Here is a 15,524-nt window from a genome sequence, read left to right as displayed (position 1 = left end):
TGATGGCAGCAGTGATGTGAGGGCAAGAAATTGGAAATAGCCTACAGGTCCATCAAGAGGAGGATGGATAGCGAAAGCACTGCACATCCCTTATCTGAAGCACTGGGCAGCAGCTAAAAGGAATGAGGGGTGCAAATGGCATGAAAGTAGTCCCCACCATATCCCTGAGTGGAAAAACAAACTGCCAAATGCTACGTAGGATATGAAAACGATCAAGGAAACACCTAAGGTACCATATACATGGGTGTATGTGCAGAATCAAAGGCCTGGGAAAATCCACTCCAACTCATGGCCGTGGTTACCAACAGGATGGGGAATGGGATTGTGGAGTATTCGATGGTCTTAGAAATCTCAAGCCTCATCCTGAAAATGCCAAGTCCGAGCCCTAGTCAGGCTCAGTTGGTCCGAGTGTTGTCCCAATACACCAAGGTTGCGGGTTTGATCCCCTGTCAGAGCCCATACAAGCATCAACCAATAAATGCATAAATAAGTGGAACAAAAAAAATCGATGTTTTTCTCAAATCAATACTTTTTTTTTTTTTTTTAAAGAAAACACCAAGTTTGATCCTGTCTCTAGGCTTTCTCACTGGTCTGCCTTGGAACACTTCCCTGGGGTAGTTATATGGCTGGCTGCTTCGCTGTCAGATCTCTACTCATTGTCCCCTCCTCAGACGGATCCCCCTGTCTAAAGCATCCATCCCTAGGGGCTGAGGGGTGGGGATGGAGAAAGACTTCTCAATTTATTTGTTTATTTAAAGATATTTTTATTGATTTCAGAGAGGAAGAGAGAGAGATAGAAACATGAGAGAGAGAGAGATAGAAACATGAAGAGAGAGAGAATCATTGATCGGCTGCCTCCTGCACGCCCCCCACTGGGGATCGAGCCCGCAACCCGGGCATGTGCCCTTTGCGGGAATCAAACCTGGGACCCTTCAGTCCGCAGGCCCAGGCTCTATCCACTGAGCCAAACCACCTAGGGCAAGACTTCTCATTTTATGCCTTTTTGTACCCTTGAATTTGAACCATGGGAACTTATTACCATTCAAAAAAAAAGAATAACAATTTTTAAAAACCAAAGTAGCTTTTCTTATCACATCCCCCTGTTTTATTTTCCTTGGGACGCTTGTCAGTGTCTGAGATGACCTTATTTATCGGGTCCCTTGCTTGCTGTTTCCCCCACACACACCAGGAGGTGGGCCCTAGAATAGACAGGAATCTCAGTGAGGCCCCTGGTTGATGGCTGTGAGCAGGTGCCCAATATGTTTGCCAAATGACTGGGCAAATGATGTTTGGGGTGTGTGTGTGTTCTTTTCTGTAAGAAAAAAATGTATCTTGAATTATGTAATTTTAATTTAATAATAACAAAATCTCCCCTAGCTCCTCCATAACAGATGAGAAATGGAAAGGGGAGAGAAGGTTATTGAACCGGGTGATCTTTCAGGATCCATTCACCTCCAAACATTTGGTTTTGGGGTGTGTTTTTTCCAGTTAGACGGTGAGTGGAATTTCCCCTCTCATAAGACTTTTTTGTGAGAGGGAAGTAGGAGAAGGGGAAATAAACATTCTGGGGTTCCTCCATCAGCTCGTCTTCCTTCCGCTGTTCTTTGTAGCTGAGGAAGGGGAGGTTTCTAAGTTCCCTTCGGGCACCAAAGGACAACAGAGGGACCCCAAAGGACGACAGCTGTCAGGCCTGAAGTCCAAGGCAGAGCTTGAATGGGTGCCAGTGACCCTCCCAGCCCCTTTCTGTAACAAAATATAAGAGATGGTGAATAGACACCCCATCCAGTCTCTCAGTATCTACCCCCCTATATTCTGGAAACACCACTCCTATTTCCCTTTGGGGGGACCAGCATCCCCCCATCTCTCAATCCATCAGGTTTGGATGCACTGGACGCCCCAACCCTAAGCACCAGGGGTGGGCTTGTGACCACAGCCTGGCCCATTAGAGACACAGTGACTGGCAGGCATGTGACCCAGGGCGGCCGATGAAAACCAGCTCTGGAACCATTGCTGCAACTCCTGGGAAACTGGTGCCTCCTTTCCACCGAGGAAGTTAAGCTCACGGGACGTGAGGCTGGAGCTGCAAGTCTCTGCTACCTCGAGCTCAGACCCTGCCTGGGAATGAAGCCAATTCAGAGGAAATAAAACTAAGAGACAGTTCCTGATGACATCATCTGACAACTGGACGCAGTCATGCCTTAAGTCCCTGAACTCTTCAATTACATGGCCCAGTAAAGTCCCTGTTCTGCTTTCCCGGATTGAATTGGGTTTATCACTCACAACTCAAACAATTCTGACAAATATCTCCTGCCGCTGCTCAGAAACTAGCAACAACCGCCCTCCTCTAAGTGGGAATAACCAAACTGCCTTTTCTGCTATGCAAAAGCCTCTGGCCCCAGCTTCCTCCTTCCCACTTCCACTCTGAGCCCCACCTCACCCCTGCCTTTCTGTGCGCCCGTCCCCACCCCTCCACCCCCCCCGGCCTCTGTGGACATCTCCAATTCTCTGAGGCTGTCTAGGCCCAATTCACAAGCTCTCTCCAAGACCCAGACCATCCTCAGGGATAGCTTGGCCTGCAGTGCATCCAGGCCTGGTCCACAACATTCCTTGAATGTTTCTGCCTTATTCCTGGATGGAGGGGGTGGTGCTTGGAAGGATAGGGCTTTACAGAGCGTTGCAGGGGGCACATTTCTTGGAGGGGAAGCAGTCTCTTCTGCTCTGCTTCCCCACTGTTACACCTAGCACGTTTCAAGCCAGGAGTGAGAAGGTATTAATATATCAGGCAAGTCCCTTGTCCCCTCTGACCTCAAACACTGTGCTAGGTGTTTCCCCGTCACTAAAGGAGGTGTGTGTGTGGGGGGGGGAGGGGGCTGGATTACATGCTTCCCAGAGAAACATTCAAGAACAGAGGGTCCTCACCTCCCAGCGCTGCCCTGAGGCCTGGAAGAGCTGAGAATACGCTTCACCGATGACAGCGGCCCTGGAGAGCAGAGTTGGGGAGGCCCTCAGGACGAGACCCTCCTCTGACCACTTTCCTCCCCATTCTAGCCCCTCCCACCCGACTGACTCACTTGCAGTAGAGCCCTCCCCCAGGAGGTAAATCCAGGATGTCCTCAGAGACCAGAGTCCTGAACACCTTGTTCAGGCTGCGGGGCTCCTGGGCAGAGGAACACAGCTCTGAGAAGAAGGCCAGGACTGTGGGAGTGGCCCTGCCGACCACCCTTCCCGCTGAGCCTGCGGCTCAGGGCTGCATCCGGCTCTAGCGCCTTCCTCCTCACAAGGCCTGGGGCCCCGGGAAAGCGGACCAGGATGCAGGTCATGTGGCCCAGGCTGCCCTGAAGAAGGTGGAGAAAAGAGAGTGTAGTGGGACAGGATTGAATGCCCCAGCTCGGGGCTCCACGTTCTAGGAAGCAGAGCTCCCCAACAATCCCTGAGTTCTTAGGTGGGTCTGTCCAATCAGGTTCAGCGCATTTCTCTCTAGCCCCGCCCACCTGCCAGTCTAAACCCTGCCGTCTCACAGGGACAGATTCCCTTAGTCCACGCCCCTTACTGGTCTAGCCCCGCCCGCTCTAAGATAGCCACGCCCCTTCCCCAAAGCTCCTCCCACTCTAGCTGCTCCTCCTGGTCCTCATCAGACCTCAAGACCCACTCCGGCCAGGCCTGTGTGGCTCAGTGGTTGAACATTGATCTATGAACCAGGAGGTCAAGGTTCAATTCCCTGTCAGGGCACATGCCCTGGTTTCGGGCGATCCCTAGTAGGGGGTGTGCAGGAGGCAGCCGATCAATGATTCTTTCTCATCATTGATGTTTCTATTTCTCCCTCTTGTAAAAAAAAAAAAAAAAAGACCCACTCCGGGCCCTGACTGGGTAGCTCATTAGAGCATTGTGCTGATACACCAAGGTTGCGGGTTCGATCCCCAGTTAGGGCACATACAAGAGACAACCAATGAATGTATAACTAAGTGGAACGATAAATTAATGTCTTTCTCTTTTCTTCTCTTTCTACAATCAATAAAAATTTAATAAAAAAGACCCACTCCTATGACCCAGGGCCCTCCCACCCAAGAGACCACGCCCTTTCTCTTACACCCCTCCCACTTATTTATTTAGCACTTCAGGTACCACTTTCCCATCTTGCTTCAAGGCATCCCTCCGGCTCCGCCCTCGCCACATTTTGGCCCTGCCGCATTCCAGCAGAAGCCTTTTAGTTCAGTTTTACTCCGCCCCCAGTTCAGTTTTACTCCGGCCTCTCCATTAAAGCCCTTCCGCCCTAAAACCATTAGGTTCTTCGCCCCAAGCCCCACCCCAGGACCTTGCACAGGCACGTGTCCAACAGCTGCGCGCAGAGAAGCTCTGGGGCCAGGCCCAAGCGGAGGCGTGGTGCCACCAGTCCCACCAGGGCAGCGCCAGACATCGCGTCCCACACGCCGTCGGAGGCCAGGAGCATGAGGTCGTCCTCGGCCCGCCGTGCCAGGGCGGTCACCTCAGGCTCCGCGGAAACAGGGCGCAGCTCGGGGGGCCTTCCTGGGGCCTCTTTGTAGGCAAAGTCGCCCAGTGCTCGCGACACTGCCAGAGAGCCCTCGAGGCGCCGGCGGCAGACGGTGCCGCCCGCGTCATGGATACGCTCGCGTTCCCGGAGCCGGAGGGGTCGATGGCCCTCGGTGCTGAAGGCCACAGCTCCAGCGCGGCTCCGCACCGCGCGCGAGTCACCGCAGTGTGCCAGGTACAGAAAGCGCGGGGAGACGAGTAACACCACCGCGGTAGAGCCGCCGGGGTTCGCCGTGGGGCCAGAGCGAACGCAGGCGTGCGTCTGCGCCCCAGAAAGCCAGGCGAAGCACCCCGCACACGCCCTCTGGCTCGCCAGGTGCAGGGCCCAACGCCTCGAGCACCTGGCCGGGCAGGTGGCGTGCGCCGAAGAGGGCTGCTCGCGCCCCGCCGTGGCCGTCGAGGACCGCAAAGAAAGCCCAGCCCTGGGGCAGCCCCGGTAACGCGAGCCAAGCGCAATGCGCGTCCTCCATGTGCGCGCGCCAACCTGCGCTGCGCTCACCCCCGTGCGGCCGCTGAGCGCATCGCGGGGCGTCCAGGAGGAACCGAGGCGAGGCCCGTTGGGAGTCCTGCGCCCCTCCTCCTCCTCTGCCCCCTCTTCCTTTTGCGCTGGCCAGAGCAGACTCTCCAGCAGGCGGGCAAGGGCCCCCATCCTTCAGTCTTGGGGTCACCTGCCCCCGCTCCCACTGCATTAATCCCCTCCACTGTGAGATTTTAAACCACCGAAATCTCCTTGCTCTGCCCTTGATCTGCGCTCAAGTCGAGTCACTGAAAGAGATTGGACTACTGAGTCTTCCTTTCTCTCGCACTTCAAAGGGAGGTTTGGGATCAGGGTCAGGGAAAAATAATAGCAAACTAGCATTCACCATGTGTTACACACTATTTTACCAGTACATCATCATTTCCGATTTACAGAAGAGGAAACTGAGTCGCAGAACCAGCTGGGACACGAACTCTAGAATCCGTGTTCTCAACACTACGTTCTTGGCTTCAGTCCCCACCAGCCCTGCTCCGTCCAAGCTCCAACCATCTCAGTGGCCTCGCCCCCGTTTTTAAATCTTTAAATCCTTTATTTTTTTTTTTTAGTTCGACCTCTCCACTTCTGGGTGTCGACCCCGGACTTCGGATGCTTCTTTTCCTGGTCCCGCGACTCAGGCAATCCCACAGCCTCAAACCCTTAATATTCTCAGTCCTGGCCCCACCTCTAGCCCCGCCTTTTCACTCCAGGCCAGCCCCGACATTCGGCCTCAAAGCACGCCTCCTCTCTGCACGTTACGCCCACCTCCTAGGCCACGCCCCTCCCGTGCCTGGTCTCCTAGTCCCCCCCCCCCTTTATATCAGGCCTCTAGCTCCTCTGACTTTGACCCCGCCCAACTACCGGAATATGTAATTATAAATCGGCTTAAGCCCCACCCTTGTCTGAGCTCCTCTCCCGGTCTCAAAACTTTCTGGGTAGTTTCTATTCCCTCCCTTTCCCAATCCCTCTGAAAATCCAGACTCAAATCCTGCTTCTCCTCAATGCCACCCCTAACTCCGCTCCTCTGCGGTCCAAGCCCCCACCATTCTTTCCCCAGCCCCTCACCTAGGCTCCGCACCTCTTCCCTACAGGCCGCGCCCCCTTCCATCTAGACTCCGCCCTTTCTTTTACCAACTTGTCGGCCCCACACCGGATCCTCCTAGCCCCACTCCTCTAGGACGAAAGCCACGCCCTCCTCCCGGTGTTGCCCCGCCCCCTGCCCTCCCTCAGGCCCCGCCCCGCCTGCCCTGCGGCCCCGCCCCCAGCTCCGCGCTGCAGTGCCTTCCCCGCCGCGGCCCCGCCCGCCCCGCCGAGCCGAGCGAAGGGCGGCGGCGGCGGTGGCGGCTGCGGGAGCAGCCCGGGAGGAGGAGGCGGCAAGGATGGCGGCGGCGGCGGCGTGGGCTCGGGGGAGATGAGTGCCCGCGGCCCCAGGCCCAGGGCGGCGTGGCCGGAGTGGGCGGGGGTCCCGATGCAGGCCCGAGGGGGGCCATGGGGCAGGTCCTGCCGGTCTTCGCCCACTGCAGTGAGTAGGGGCAGGCTCCGGCCTGGTGCGGGGCCCAGAGGCCCGGGTGGGCTCCTCCCTGGTATCCTGTCCGCACCCGGCCGCGGGAGAGCAGGGATGGGGGAGGGGGTGACGGAGACAAAGGATGCTCTCCCCTCCCCCCGCGATCTAGCGGCAACGGGGGCGACCTGACCCGGAGGACTTGAGTGGCACAGGGCGGAGTTGGGGGGCACTGGGATAACTGGCGTGGGGGCGCGCTGGGCGCTGGGATGTGTGGCCAGGCCTCGCCCGGGGGATGCGGATGTTTGCCGGGAGCTGTCCCCGTGCCTGGTGCTGGCCGCAGCGGGCGGGGAGGGCGGTTGAATGGAGGGGTAGAACCAGGATGGAAAAGAGAGGTCTGACCCCCCCCCCCCCCCTGCATCACCCATCTTCGCATCCCACCTCTGTTTTCTGCCCTGACTCACAGGCAGCCCCGACCTCGCCCAAAGTGTTCAGCCTCCTGTCCCTGGGAAGCAGCCATTCCTGGGTTGGGGCGAGGACTCCTGGGTCCTTCCAGGCTTTACCACTGGTTAGTAATAACCCTGGGAGAGGCTCACTCTGCTCCGACCCTCTGACCCCTGGCATCCCATTCCCCAGCTAAGGAGACAAGATGGGAGCGGAAGGAGTCCGATTCCAGTCTCCAAAGGGTATTGAGCATCTCCTGCAGGCAGAGCCCCAAGCCCAGTAGCTGTGAGGGGCTGGATTCCACAACTGAAAAAGCCTTGTCTGACCCTCGCGGTCTCTGAGCCCGGGGCTCTGGTAGTCCTCCTCTCATTCTGTCCCACACTCCCGTGGTTCTGACAGCTGGGGATTTCCGCACTCTCAGGTCTAGCCAATTGCATGTCTGGGAAGTCCAGATGCCAAAATTCTAAGAATTTGTTATTTCAACGTTTTAGAGTATCATCCCCAAATTCTTAGGTCTTCACTGGGCTGATAAAAGGGTGGCCCTACATGATCTCCCACCCTATTTATCATCCCTCATCTCCCTCCCTTCGTCCCCTCAGTTATCCTGCTCCAAGCTCACGTTGCACCTCTCTTTTCCTCAAACATGCCATGCATCAGGGCCTGTGCACTGAGCTTTTCCGTCTGCCTGGAAGATCCTTCCCTAAATACCTGCATGGATCCTTCACTTCATTCAGACCTCGGCTCAAATGTCATCTTATCAGAGAAGTCTTCTCACCACCCTGTCTGAAGGAGCACCCTCTCACGGTCTCTCCCCTTATCAAGCTTTTTTCTCCGCACACTTAAAGCACCAACGTCATATATTGTTTATTGTCTGTCTCCTCTATAAGCTTGTGAGGGCAGGGATTTTGTCTGTATTGTTCGCAGTTGTAACCTAGGGGTGAAAACAGTGCCCAGCACATAGCGGGCTTTCACCAAATGGTTGTTGAAAGAATGAGTGGATTGATACCTCCTAAAATTCCTAATTTGAAGAGTCTGAAATTAGGGTTCCTGAACTTGAACTTCTAAGACTGAGCTTCTGATAGAAATGAGTTAGGCTTTGCCCAGCCGGTGTGGCTCAGTGGTTGAGTGTCAATCTATGAACCTGGAGGTCCCGGTTCCATTCCTGGTCGGGGCACATGCCTGGACTGCGGGCTTGATCCCCAGTGTGGGGTGTGTAGGAGGCAGCCAATTAATGGTTCTCTCTTACCATTAATGTTTCTATCTCTCTCTCCCTCTTCCTTCCTTTCTGAAATCAATAAAATTTAAAAAAGAAATGAGTGCCGAAGCCGGTTTGGCTCAGTGGATAGAGCATCGGCCTGCGGACTCAAGGGTCCCAGGTTCGATTCCGGTCAAGGGCATGTACCTTGGTTGCGGGCACATCCCCAGTAGGGGGTGTGCAAGAGGCAGCTGATCCATGTTTCTCTCTCATCGATGTTTCTAACTCTCTATCCCTCTCTCTTCCTCTCTGTAAAAAATCAATAAAATATATTTTTTTAAAAAGAAATGAGTTAGGCTTTACAGTCTGTGTGCAAATGAAAAGGCCCTGGGATTCAAATATTCTAAGATTCCTTAACTCCGACCATCCAAGTTTCCAGGACTGGCACACTCCAGTGATTCAGTCTAAACTTCTAAGGATCTTTTATTTTTCCTCCCCTCTCCCAGAAGAAGCTCCGTCTACAGCCTCCTCTACCCCTGACTCCACGGAAGGTAAGTGGAGGGGAAGGACGTGACAATGTGACCAGAAAGAGGCTCACAGCTAGGTAGGAGGGCTGAGGAGAGCGGTCAGGGTCAGGGTCCTCCGAGGAGGAGCTCACGCCTCCTTTGCTCCCTGCAGGAGGGAACGACGACTCGGATTTTCGGGAGCTGCACACAGCCCGGGAGTTCTCGGAGGACGATGAGGAAGAGACCACGTCGCAGGACTGGGGCACCCCCCGGGAGCTGACCTTCTCCTACATTGCCTTCGACGGCGTGGTGGGCTCCGGAGCGCGCCGGGATTCCGCTGCCCGCCGGCCCCGGCCCCAGGGCCGCTCAGTCTCGGAAACCAGAGACCCACCCCCTCAGCCCGGCCTGGGCGACAGCTTGGAGAGCATCCCCAGCCTGAGCCAATCCCCGGAGCCTGTGCGCCGGGGAGACCCTGACGCTGCCCCTCGGGCCGAGCGCACCCCGGAGGACCTGGGGCTCCAGCTGGACCAGCTGGACTGGGTGGCCCGGGAAGCGGGGTCCGGGGAGGACTCGGCCACCAGTAGCTCCACGCCACTGGAAGACGAGGAGCCCGACGGGTCAGAGGCTAGAGAGACTGGGAAAGGTGAGCTGTCCCCACGTGCTGGGACCAGTCACGAGGGGTGGGTAGTTAGTCTCTTCTCAGGGCACCTCCAAGGTGAGAGCTCACGGCCTTCTCTCTCTAACGCGCCAGAACTGGACCTACCACTCGAATTCGCTCAGTCCTCGCCGCCCGGAGCCTTGACTCCACAATCCAGCCCTGGCTCTGGGACCCCCCAGGCCCGGACCCCGTCCCCACCGGGATCTGGGGATTCGAACTCATGGCCTGCTGAGCCCTCGCTGGACGAGAAAGAGGAAGAGCCTAGGGGGCAGCTGGATCGGGAACCAATCACGGGGCAGTGCCTTGTTAGCACGGACCAATCAGAATTCACACTGGAACCACACCTTCTAGGTAAACTGCTGGAGTGAAGGCGCTCCTTCGGATTACAGCGAGGGTGGGAGGGTTGCAATTGGAAGGGACCAACTTCGCGAAGGAATGGAGAGTGGAGAAGGGAGAAGGCATTACTATTGGCTGGACATGTTAATTCCGCCCTTTAAATGCCCATTATCTAAGATTGCCATGGGCTTTTTTTTATACAGATTTCCACTGGGAAGTAAGCCCTTCTGCGAGCATTAGGATGGGCTGATTGCTTAAAAAAAAAAAAAAAAAAAATCCCTCTTTTGGAGTGCTCCCCCTAGAGGCTGATTTTGGACAGGCCAGATCCCAGAAAAAAATAAAGCTCTCTTCTGGATGTGGCCGTGGGACATTTATAAGTAAACCCTGTGCCTTTTAAAAACTCTCCTCTCCCCTGACCACAGCCGTTAGCCAGGGGCAAACAGCCGCTGCCTTACTTTAAAATACGCTCAGCCTCCTCGAACCGCCCGGGGCTGCTTACAGACACCACGGCTTTGGGCTGTTTACAAAGAGAACCACCCCTTTTTGGAACTGTCCCCACCTCTGCGGAGAGCCATTGGCTGGGTACACAGGGGCCCCGCCCCCCCTGCTCCCTCCCTCTGGGTTCCACTGAAGTGGGCAAAAGCCCCGAGAAGCAGTGGCGTCCGCAGCCTTTCACTTGGAGCAGAGATGGGGAGTAAAGGTGGGCCTGCGGGGCGGGCTGGGATGGGGGCTGGGGGACGGCGGAAAGGGATCCAGATTCTCTACCGCCCTCTAAATCTGGGAGGATGTTTCCTATTGGTCCCAGATTCCCCAGGCTGCAGGCTGAGGCTGGGGGGTTTTGGGGGTGTCGAGGGAGAGCGTGGAGGGAGCGTGGGGGTACCCTCTCCCCCAAGACAGGGCTTTGGAGTCTAAGAGCAGGAAGGCACCCTCCCCCAGCCTCAGGCCCAGGCGGCGCTGTCACTCAGGAGCTGGATGGGCCAACACAGCTGCAGGCCAGGCCCCCTCCCCCCGGCGTGCCTAAACTTAGCCCCCGCCTCAGGCGACCCGGCCCCTCCCCCACCTGCTGGCGCGGGCCTTGGGGAGCCCGCAGGGGAGGTCCCTGCGCCTGGGGGGTGGGGGGTGGCCTGCCCTAGTTAAAGGTAGATGGGAGGATGTGTACCAGGATGTGTACCGGGAGGAGAGGAAGGGGAGTCAGACTCTGAGCTCCTGGTTCGGGGCTCAAATGGGAGCGGATTATGGGGAGGCGGATACCGTGTATATGGGTGAGGTGAAACATTGGGTCTGGAGGTTATTGATAGGACCTGGGAGGTGGGTCTCAGAAAGAGGTCGGAAATTTGGGTGAGGGCTGAGGAAGGAGGATGGTGTTATTAATACATTTAGGACTTGGGAAAATGTGCTGGTAGGGATATCACTTTACACTATCAGGTTGCCCCAAAATATAAAGAGCAGTAACACCCACGGCTGGGCAGGATGCTGGGAAAAGATCACCATCACTTTGCTCATGGAAATGAGAATTGTTACAGTCCCGCTAGTAAGCCACCTGACAGCATGCATGACATCCACCCAGCCAGCCGTTCCACCCCGGGATTCTCTCTCAGAAAGAGAGGAGAGTATCTGTAGAAGGCTGGTGCTTGCAGTACTGTTGTGGAAAGGAGGGTAGGAGACAGGGAATGGTCCAGCAATAGATACATGATTGGATACAATGAATGACAGTTCAGAGAATGGTGGTGCTCTGAATTAAAAAGAATGAGTTCAGAGCTATTCCAGTTGACTAGCAGGGGATTCTAGGAGGGAAGATAGAGCGAGATATGTGTGATGCAGAGAAGTGTATATGTGATTCCATTTCTCATAAATAATGACCAAAAATTGGGTCCACACGTAATCTATGCTTGGAGTAAGATAAAGAGACTTGCCAGATGGTTAACTTGGGTTTTCCACGAGGAGAAGAGGGGGGGGGGGGCAATATGGAATAAAAGAAGACACTAAAATGTTGGAAACTGGGTTCAGGCTGATGCGGCTGTGTCAAGGGGTCATGGTTCGGCCCTGAGGCAGGAGATGGGAGGTCAAGAGGTCAGCCAGGCCAGGTCCGAACCCCAGCCTGACTGCTCCCCTCCTCCACAGTGGCGGACTTGCTGTACTGGAAGGACACGAAGACGTCCGGAGTGGTCTTCACGGGCCTCATGGTCTCCCTGCTGTGCCTCCTGCACTTCAGCATTGTGTCCGTGGCCGCCCACGTGGCCCTGTTGCTGCTCTGTGGCACCATCTCTCTCAGGGTTTACCGAAAAGTGCTGCAGGCCGTGCACCGGGGGGACGGTGCCAACCCCTTCCAGTGAGAACCCCCAGCCCTAACCCTGACTGTCCACACCCCAGTGCTGACCCTAAGTCATGACCTATGACCTCAGTTCAGGCACCGACTTCTCACCCTGGTCCTGACCCATCCTATTCTCCTCTTTCTGACTCCAACCTGCCCCTGCCCCTGACTAAACCATGCTCTGACCCTTCACTTGCAACCCTAACCTGTAATCCTAACCTCTTAGCCTTAATCCTGGATCCCCTCTCCTGACCCTGAACTTGACCTTAGACCTCTACACCTGGCCTTCCCCCAAACTCCATTTCTTGCCCTTGTCCCAGCCACACCTCTCAGCCTGGGCCCCCCCCCCCACCCACACCCATTGAGTCACCTCACACCCCTTTGTCCTCTCAGGGCCTATCTGGACGTGGACCTGACCCTGACTCGGGAGCAGACAGAACGTTTGTCCCAGCAGATTGCCTCCCAAGTGGTCTCTGCGGCCACCCAGCTGCGGCACTTCTTCCTGGTAGAAGACCTCGTGGACTCCCTCAAGGTGCCCCAAAGCCCCCCTTCTCCCCTGGGTTCCCAACACTCACCTTCCTGCCCCTGGGGGGGGTAAGAGGGCCATTTCTGGGTAAGTTCACAGCCTGGGGAGCACCTTGTAAGCTCTGCTGACCCTGACCCTCACCCCCAGCTGGCCCTTCTCTTCTACATCTTGACCTTCGTGGGTGCCGTCTTCAATGGTTTGACTCTTCTCATTCTGGGTGAGCTGGGAAGGCTGTGGGGGGCTGGGTGAGGAGGTGGGTCATTGAGGGGAACAGGGACCTAGATGGAATTGTTAATCTCTTGTGAGAACCCTGACCCACCCCCCATCTCTGTGCCCACAGGAGTGATTGGTTTATTCACCGTCCCCCTGCTGTACCGACAGCATCAGGTGAGTGTGACAGTGGTCTGGCTGCTCGCCCCCCCCCCCCTACAGTCAGGGTTCCATTGACAGATGTCCCAACCAGAGACAAGAGGACCAACTGGTGTTTCTGCCCCTGAAAGGACCCAGGTCTGACTGACATAGGTCCCAGCCAGGCACAGGTGCTCTGGCTGCTGCCCCCCAATAGAGCTAGAGTCTAACAAATACATTTAAACGGCCAGAGACAGGCATTTTGATCGGTGTCCCCTAACAGAGCCAGGACTTGACTGGCATGCCCCAACCCAAGGCAGTGGACTAACTGATGCTCCTCCCGGACAATGCACCCGAGGTCTGACTGGCAAGTCCTAGCTGCAGAGAGTCGGCCTGACTGATGTCTTCTTTCCCTGGCACAGCCTCAGACGGAACAACACGCACCCGAGCCAGAAACAGGCAGACAGATTCAGGCCTCCTCCCCCTGGCACCACCAGAGACTGACAAACACATATTCCAGCTGCAGACAGACAGACAAACGGACGCCATCTATCCTTACACCGTAGTCTGGGTCTGATGGGCACCATCCCAGGCCACACAGGTTGGACCGACGGACGCTCTCACGCCCTAAAACGGCCAGGGACTGCCGTCTCCGTCAGAATCGGTGGATGACGTTTGCCCAGAATGCTGACAGAACCGAGGCCAACGGACATACATCCTCTCCAGAGACAGACAGATGGACTGACATTCCCTTCTCCAGCGCAGCTGCGAGTCAAAGAACACATGTCCCTGCCAGAGATAGTCCTACCTTCTTCACATGCTGGAATCATCCAGACCTCAAAGTCAACCAGCTCTATGGATTAAACTGGTATTTAAATCAATGACAGCTAACACTAATGCCTCTACTTTCACTCTACCCCTAAACACACACACACACACACACACGCACGCACCCCTCACTCAAAGATTAACAGCCGTGCCCAGGAAGCAGACTCACGGTCAAATTCTCCAGTCTACCTGACACCACTCCCCCACACAGAGTGTGGCCTGACCGACTGACACTTCAACTTGAACTTCTGTCTTTCAGGGTATTTTATCAGGTTGAAAGTCGAAAGTGGAGTGGTGGGTCATCCCCCCAAATCCTGACTTGGATGTGGGGGAGAAAGCAGCCTCCTGCATAAACTAGGAAGAGGAACCCCCCTCTAATCTCCTTTCTCGGTCTCCCCAGGCCCAGATCGACCAGTATGTGGGATTGGTGACCAATCAGTTGAGCCACATCAAAGCTAAGTAAGGGCATGGGATGGAGATGGGTGAGATGGGGAAGCGGGGGATGTGAGAACTCCCCATCCCCTGTCCCTAAGTCTCCTGGGGCTGAGTGCCCCCTTCTCAAAGTAGGGTGCCAGACAATTCCAACGCAAGCCAGGAAGTGGAGGGCAGGGCTCGCTTTTGGGGACTCAGCTAGTCCCCCCAACCCAGCTTTCCCTTCAGCTTTCTCCTAAGTTCTCAGAATTGTTCACTCTGAATTCTCAGCGTCTTGCCCCACGTGACTCGACCCGTTTCTCCCTCAGGATCCGAGCTAAGATCCCAGGGACCGGAGCCCTTGCCTCAGCAGCAGCCTCAGTCTCCGGATCCAAAGCCAAAGCCGAATGAAAAGGGCGTCTCCGTCTGCGGGACGCCTGCCCCCACCACCTGCAGCCCTCCGTTCCCCTCGGTCTCCCTTTCATCCCCACCCTCTTCCCTTCTCAGCCCCAGCCGTATCCGGGTGGGTGTCTGGGTCACTCCCACCAGGCGCCAATTGCCTGAGCGGCCAGGACTACATTTCCCAAGAGGCTCTGCTCTAAGAGTCCAGGAAAAGCGAGGCACCTTGGCCGAGGTCCTGTTGGTACTTGTAGTTGTCTAGCTAGGGCACCCGCCCTGCACTTAACCCCGCCGCTGGAGGCGCCTGGAGGGGTTGGTGTCTTCTGGACGCTACTGGGCCCAAGCCAGGGCTTTGCATGGGGCCCAGGGGAGGCCTGAGCTTGGATTTACACGGTAATAAAGACTCCTGTGGAAAACCCAAGGCTTCTTGTTCTTCAAGCCCCCTCCAGCTTTCTCCGTCCTTCACTAAAAAGTACGTAAGCGACACTCAAGGAGGAACCTTCCCCATCTCTGCAGAAGAAGCCCCTTGGACCATCTGTTTAGATTATGGGATGATTGAGGGGAGGAGGCTGACAGATTGCCCAACCCTTGGCAGCCACTTCCAATACCTGTGCTCAAGGCAGCACCCCTAGTCATTCCCCACACGCTACCTGCTCCACAGCCATCTCATCTGAGATCCGGGCACACGGCCACTGCCTCCTGAACAACTGCCCCGCAAACATACCCAAACTCGTAACTTGCCCTCCCCGATTTCCATAGAGGGATGTCCTCTCTGCCCACATGGTCACCGGGCCTGAGGCCCGGAGCTGGCCCGGGACTTCTACTCCCTCACCCCTCACATCTGATCACCCACAAAGCCCTGTCTATTCTATGTCCCAAACTTCTCTCACCCACCCACTTCACTATGTTCCAATTGCCTGGGACCAAATACCAGGCCGCATGCCCTCGATGGCCCTCAGGTTCCCAAACGGTAACCTGAGGGAGGAAGAGAAATGACAC

At 56.0% G+C, this 15,524-nt stretch overlaps 2 protein-coding genes across 5 annotated transcripts; one reads left to right on the top strand and one right to left on the bottom strand.

The window, feature by feature from the left end:
* Nucleotides 1–1,108: 1,108 nt before the first annotated feature.
* PPM1N (protein phosphatase, Mg2+/Mn2+ dependent 1N (putative)) lies at nucleotides 1,109–5,197 on the bottom strand. The gene is given in 7 exon segments (XM_008158405.3): nucleotides 1,109–2,115; nucleotides 2,920–2,980; nucleotides 3,072–3,177; nucleotides 3,221–3,335; nucleotides 4,313–4,774; nucleotides 4,776–5,099; nucleotides 5,102–5,197. Coding segments are annotated over 7 exon segments (1,377 nt in total). The 3' UTR covers nucleotides 1,109–1,902.
* Nucleotides 5,198–6,396: 1,199 nt separating this feature from the next.
* Nucleotides 6,397–14,938, top strand: RTN2 (reticulon 2). Of its 4 annotated transcripts, none has more exons than XM_008158343.3 (10): nucleotides 6,397–6,584; nucleotides 8,709–8,753; nucleotides 8,881–9,351; nucleotides 9,460–9,717; nucleotides 11,824–12,031; nucleotides 12,407–12,545; nucleotides 12,687–12,756; nucleotides 12,880–12,926; nucleotides 14,116–14,174; nucleotides 14,456–14,938. In XM_008158343.3, exons 1-10 carry the CDS (start codon nucleotides 6,551–6,553, stop codon nucleotides 14,535–14,537), a joined length of 1,413 nt encoding a protein of 470 aa, XP_008156565.2. In that variant the 5' UTR covers nucleotides 6,397–6,550; the 3' UTR covers nucleotides 14,538–14,938. The 4 variants fall into 4 exon arrangements, with proteins under 4 accessions (XP_008156565.2, XP_054566915.1, XP_054566914.1 ...); XM_054710939.1 differs by lacking the exon at nucleotides 6,397–6,584 and adding an exon at nucleotides 7,671–7,811; XM_054710940.1 differs by lacking the exons at nucleotides 14,116–14,174; nucleotides 14,456–14,938 and adding an exon at nucleotides 13,310–13,473.
* Nucleotides 14,939–15,524: the final 586 nt, after the last annotated feature.

The sequence above is a fragment of the Eptesicus fuscus genome, chromosome 21, assembly GCF_027574615.1.
Source record: "Eptesicus fuscus isolate TK198812 chromosome 21, DD_ASM_mEF_20220401, whole genome shotgun sequence".
Taxonomy (NCBI): domain Eukaryota; kingdom Metazoa; phylum Chordata; class Mammalia; order Chiroptera; family Vespertilionidae; genus Eptesicus; species Eptesicus fuscus.
This window is presented reverse-complemented; position numbering and strand designations above follow the sequence as displayed.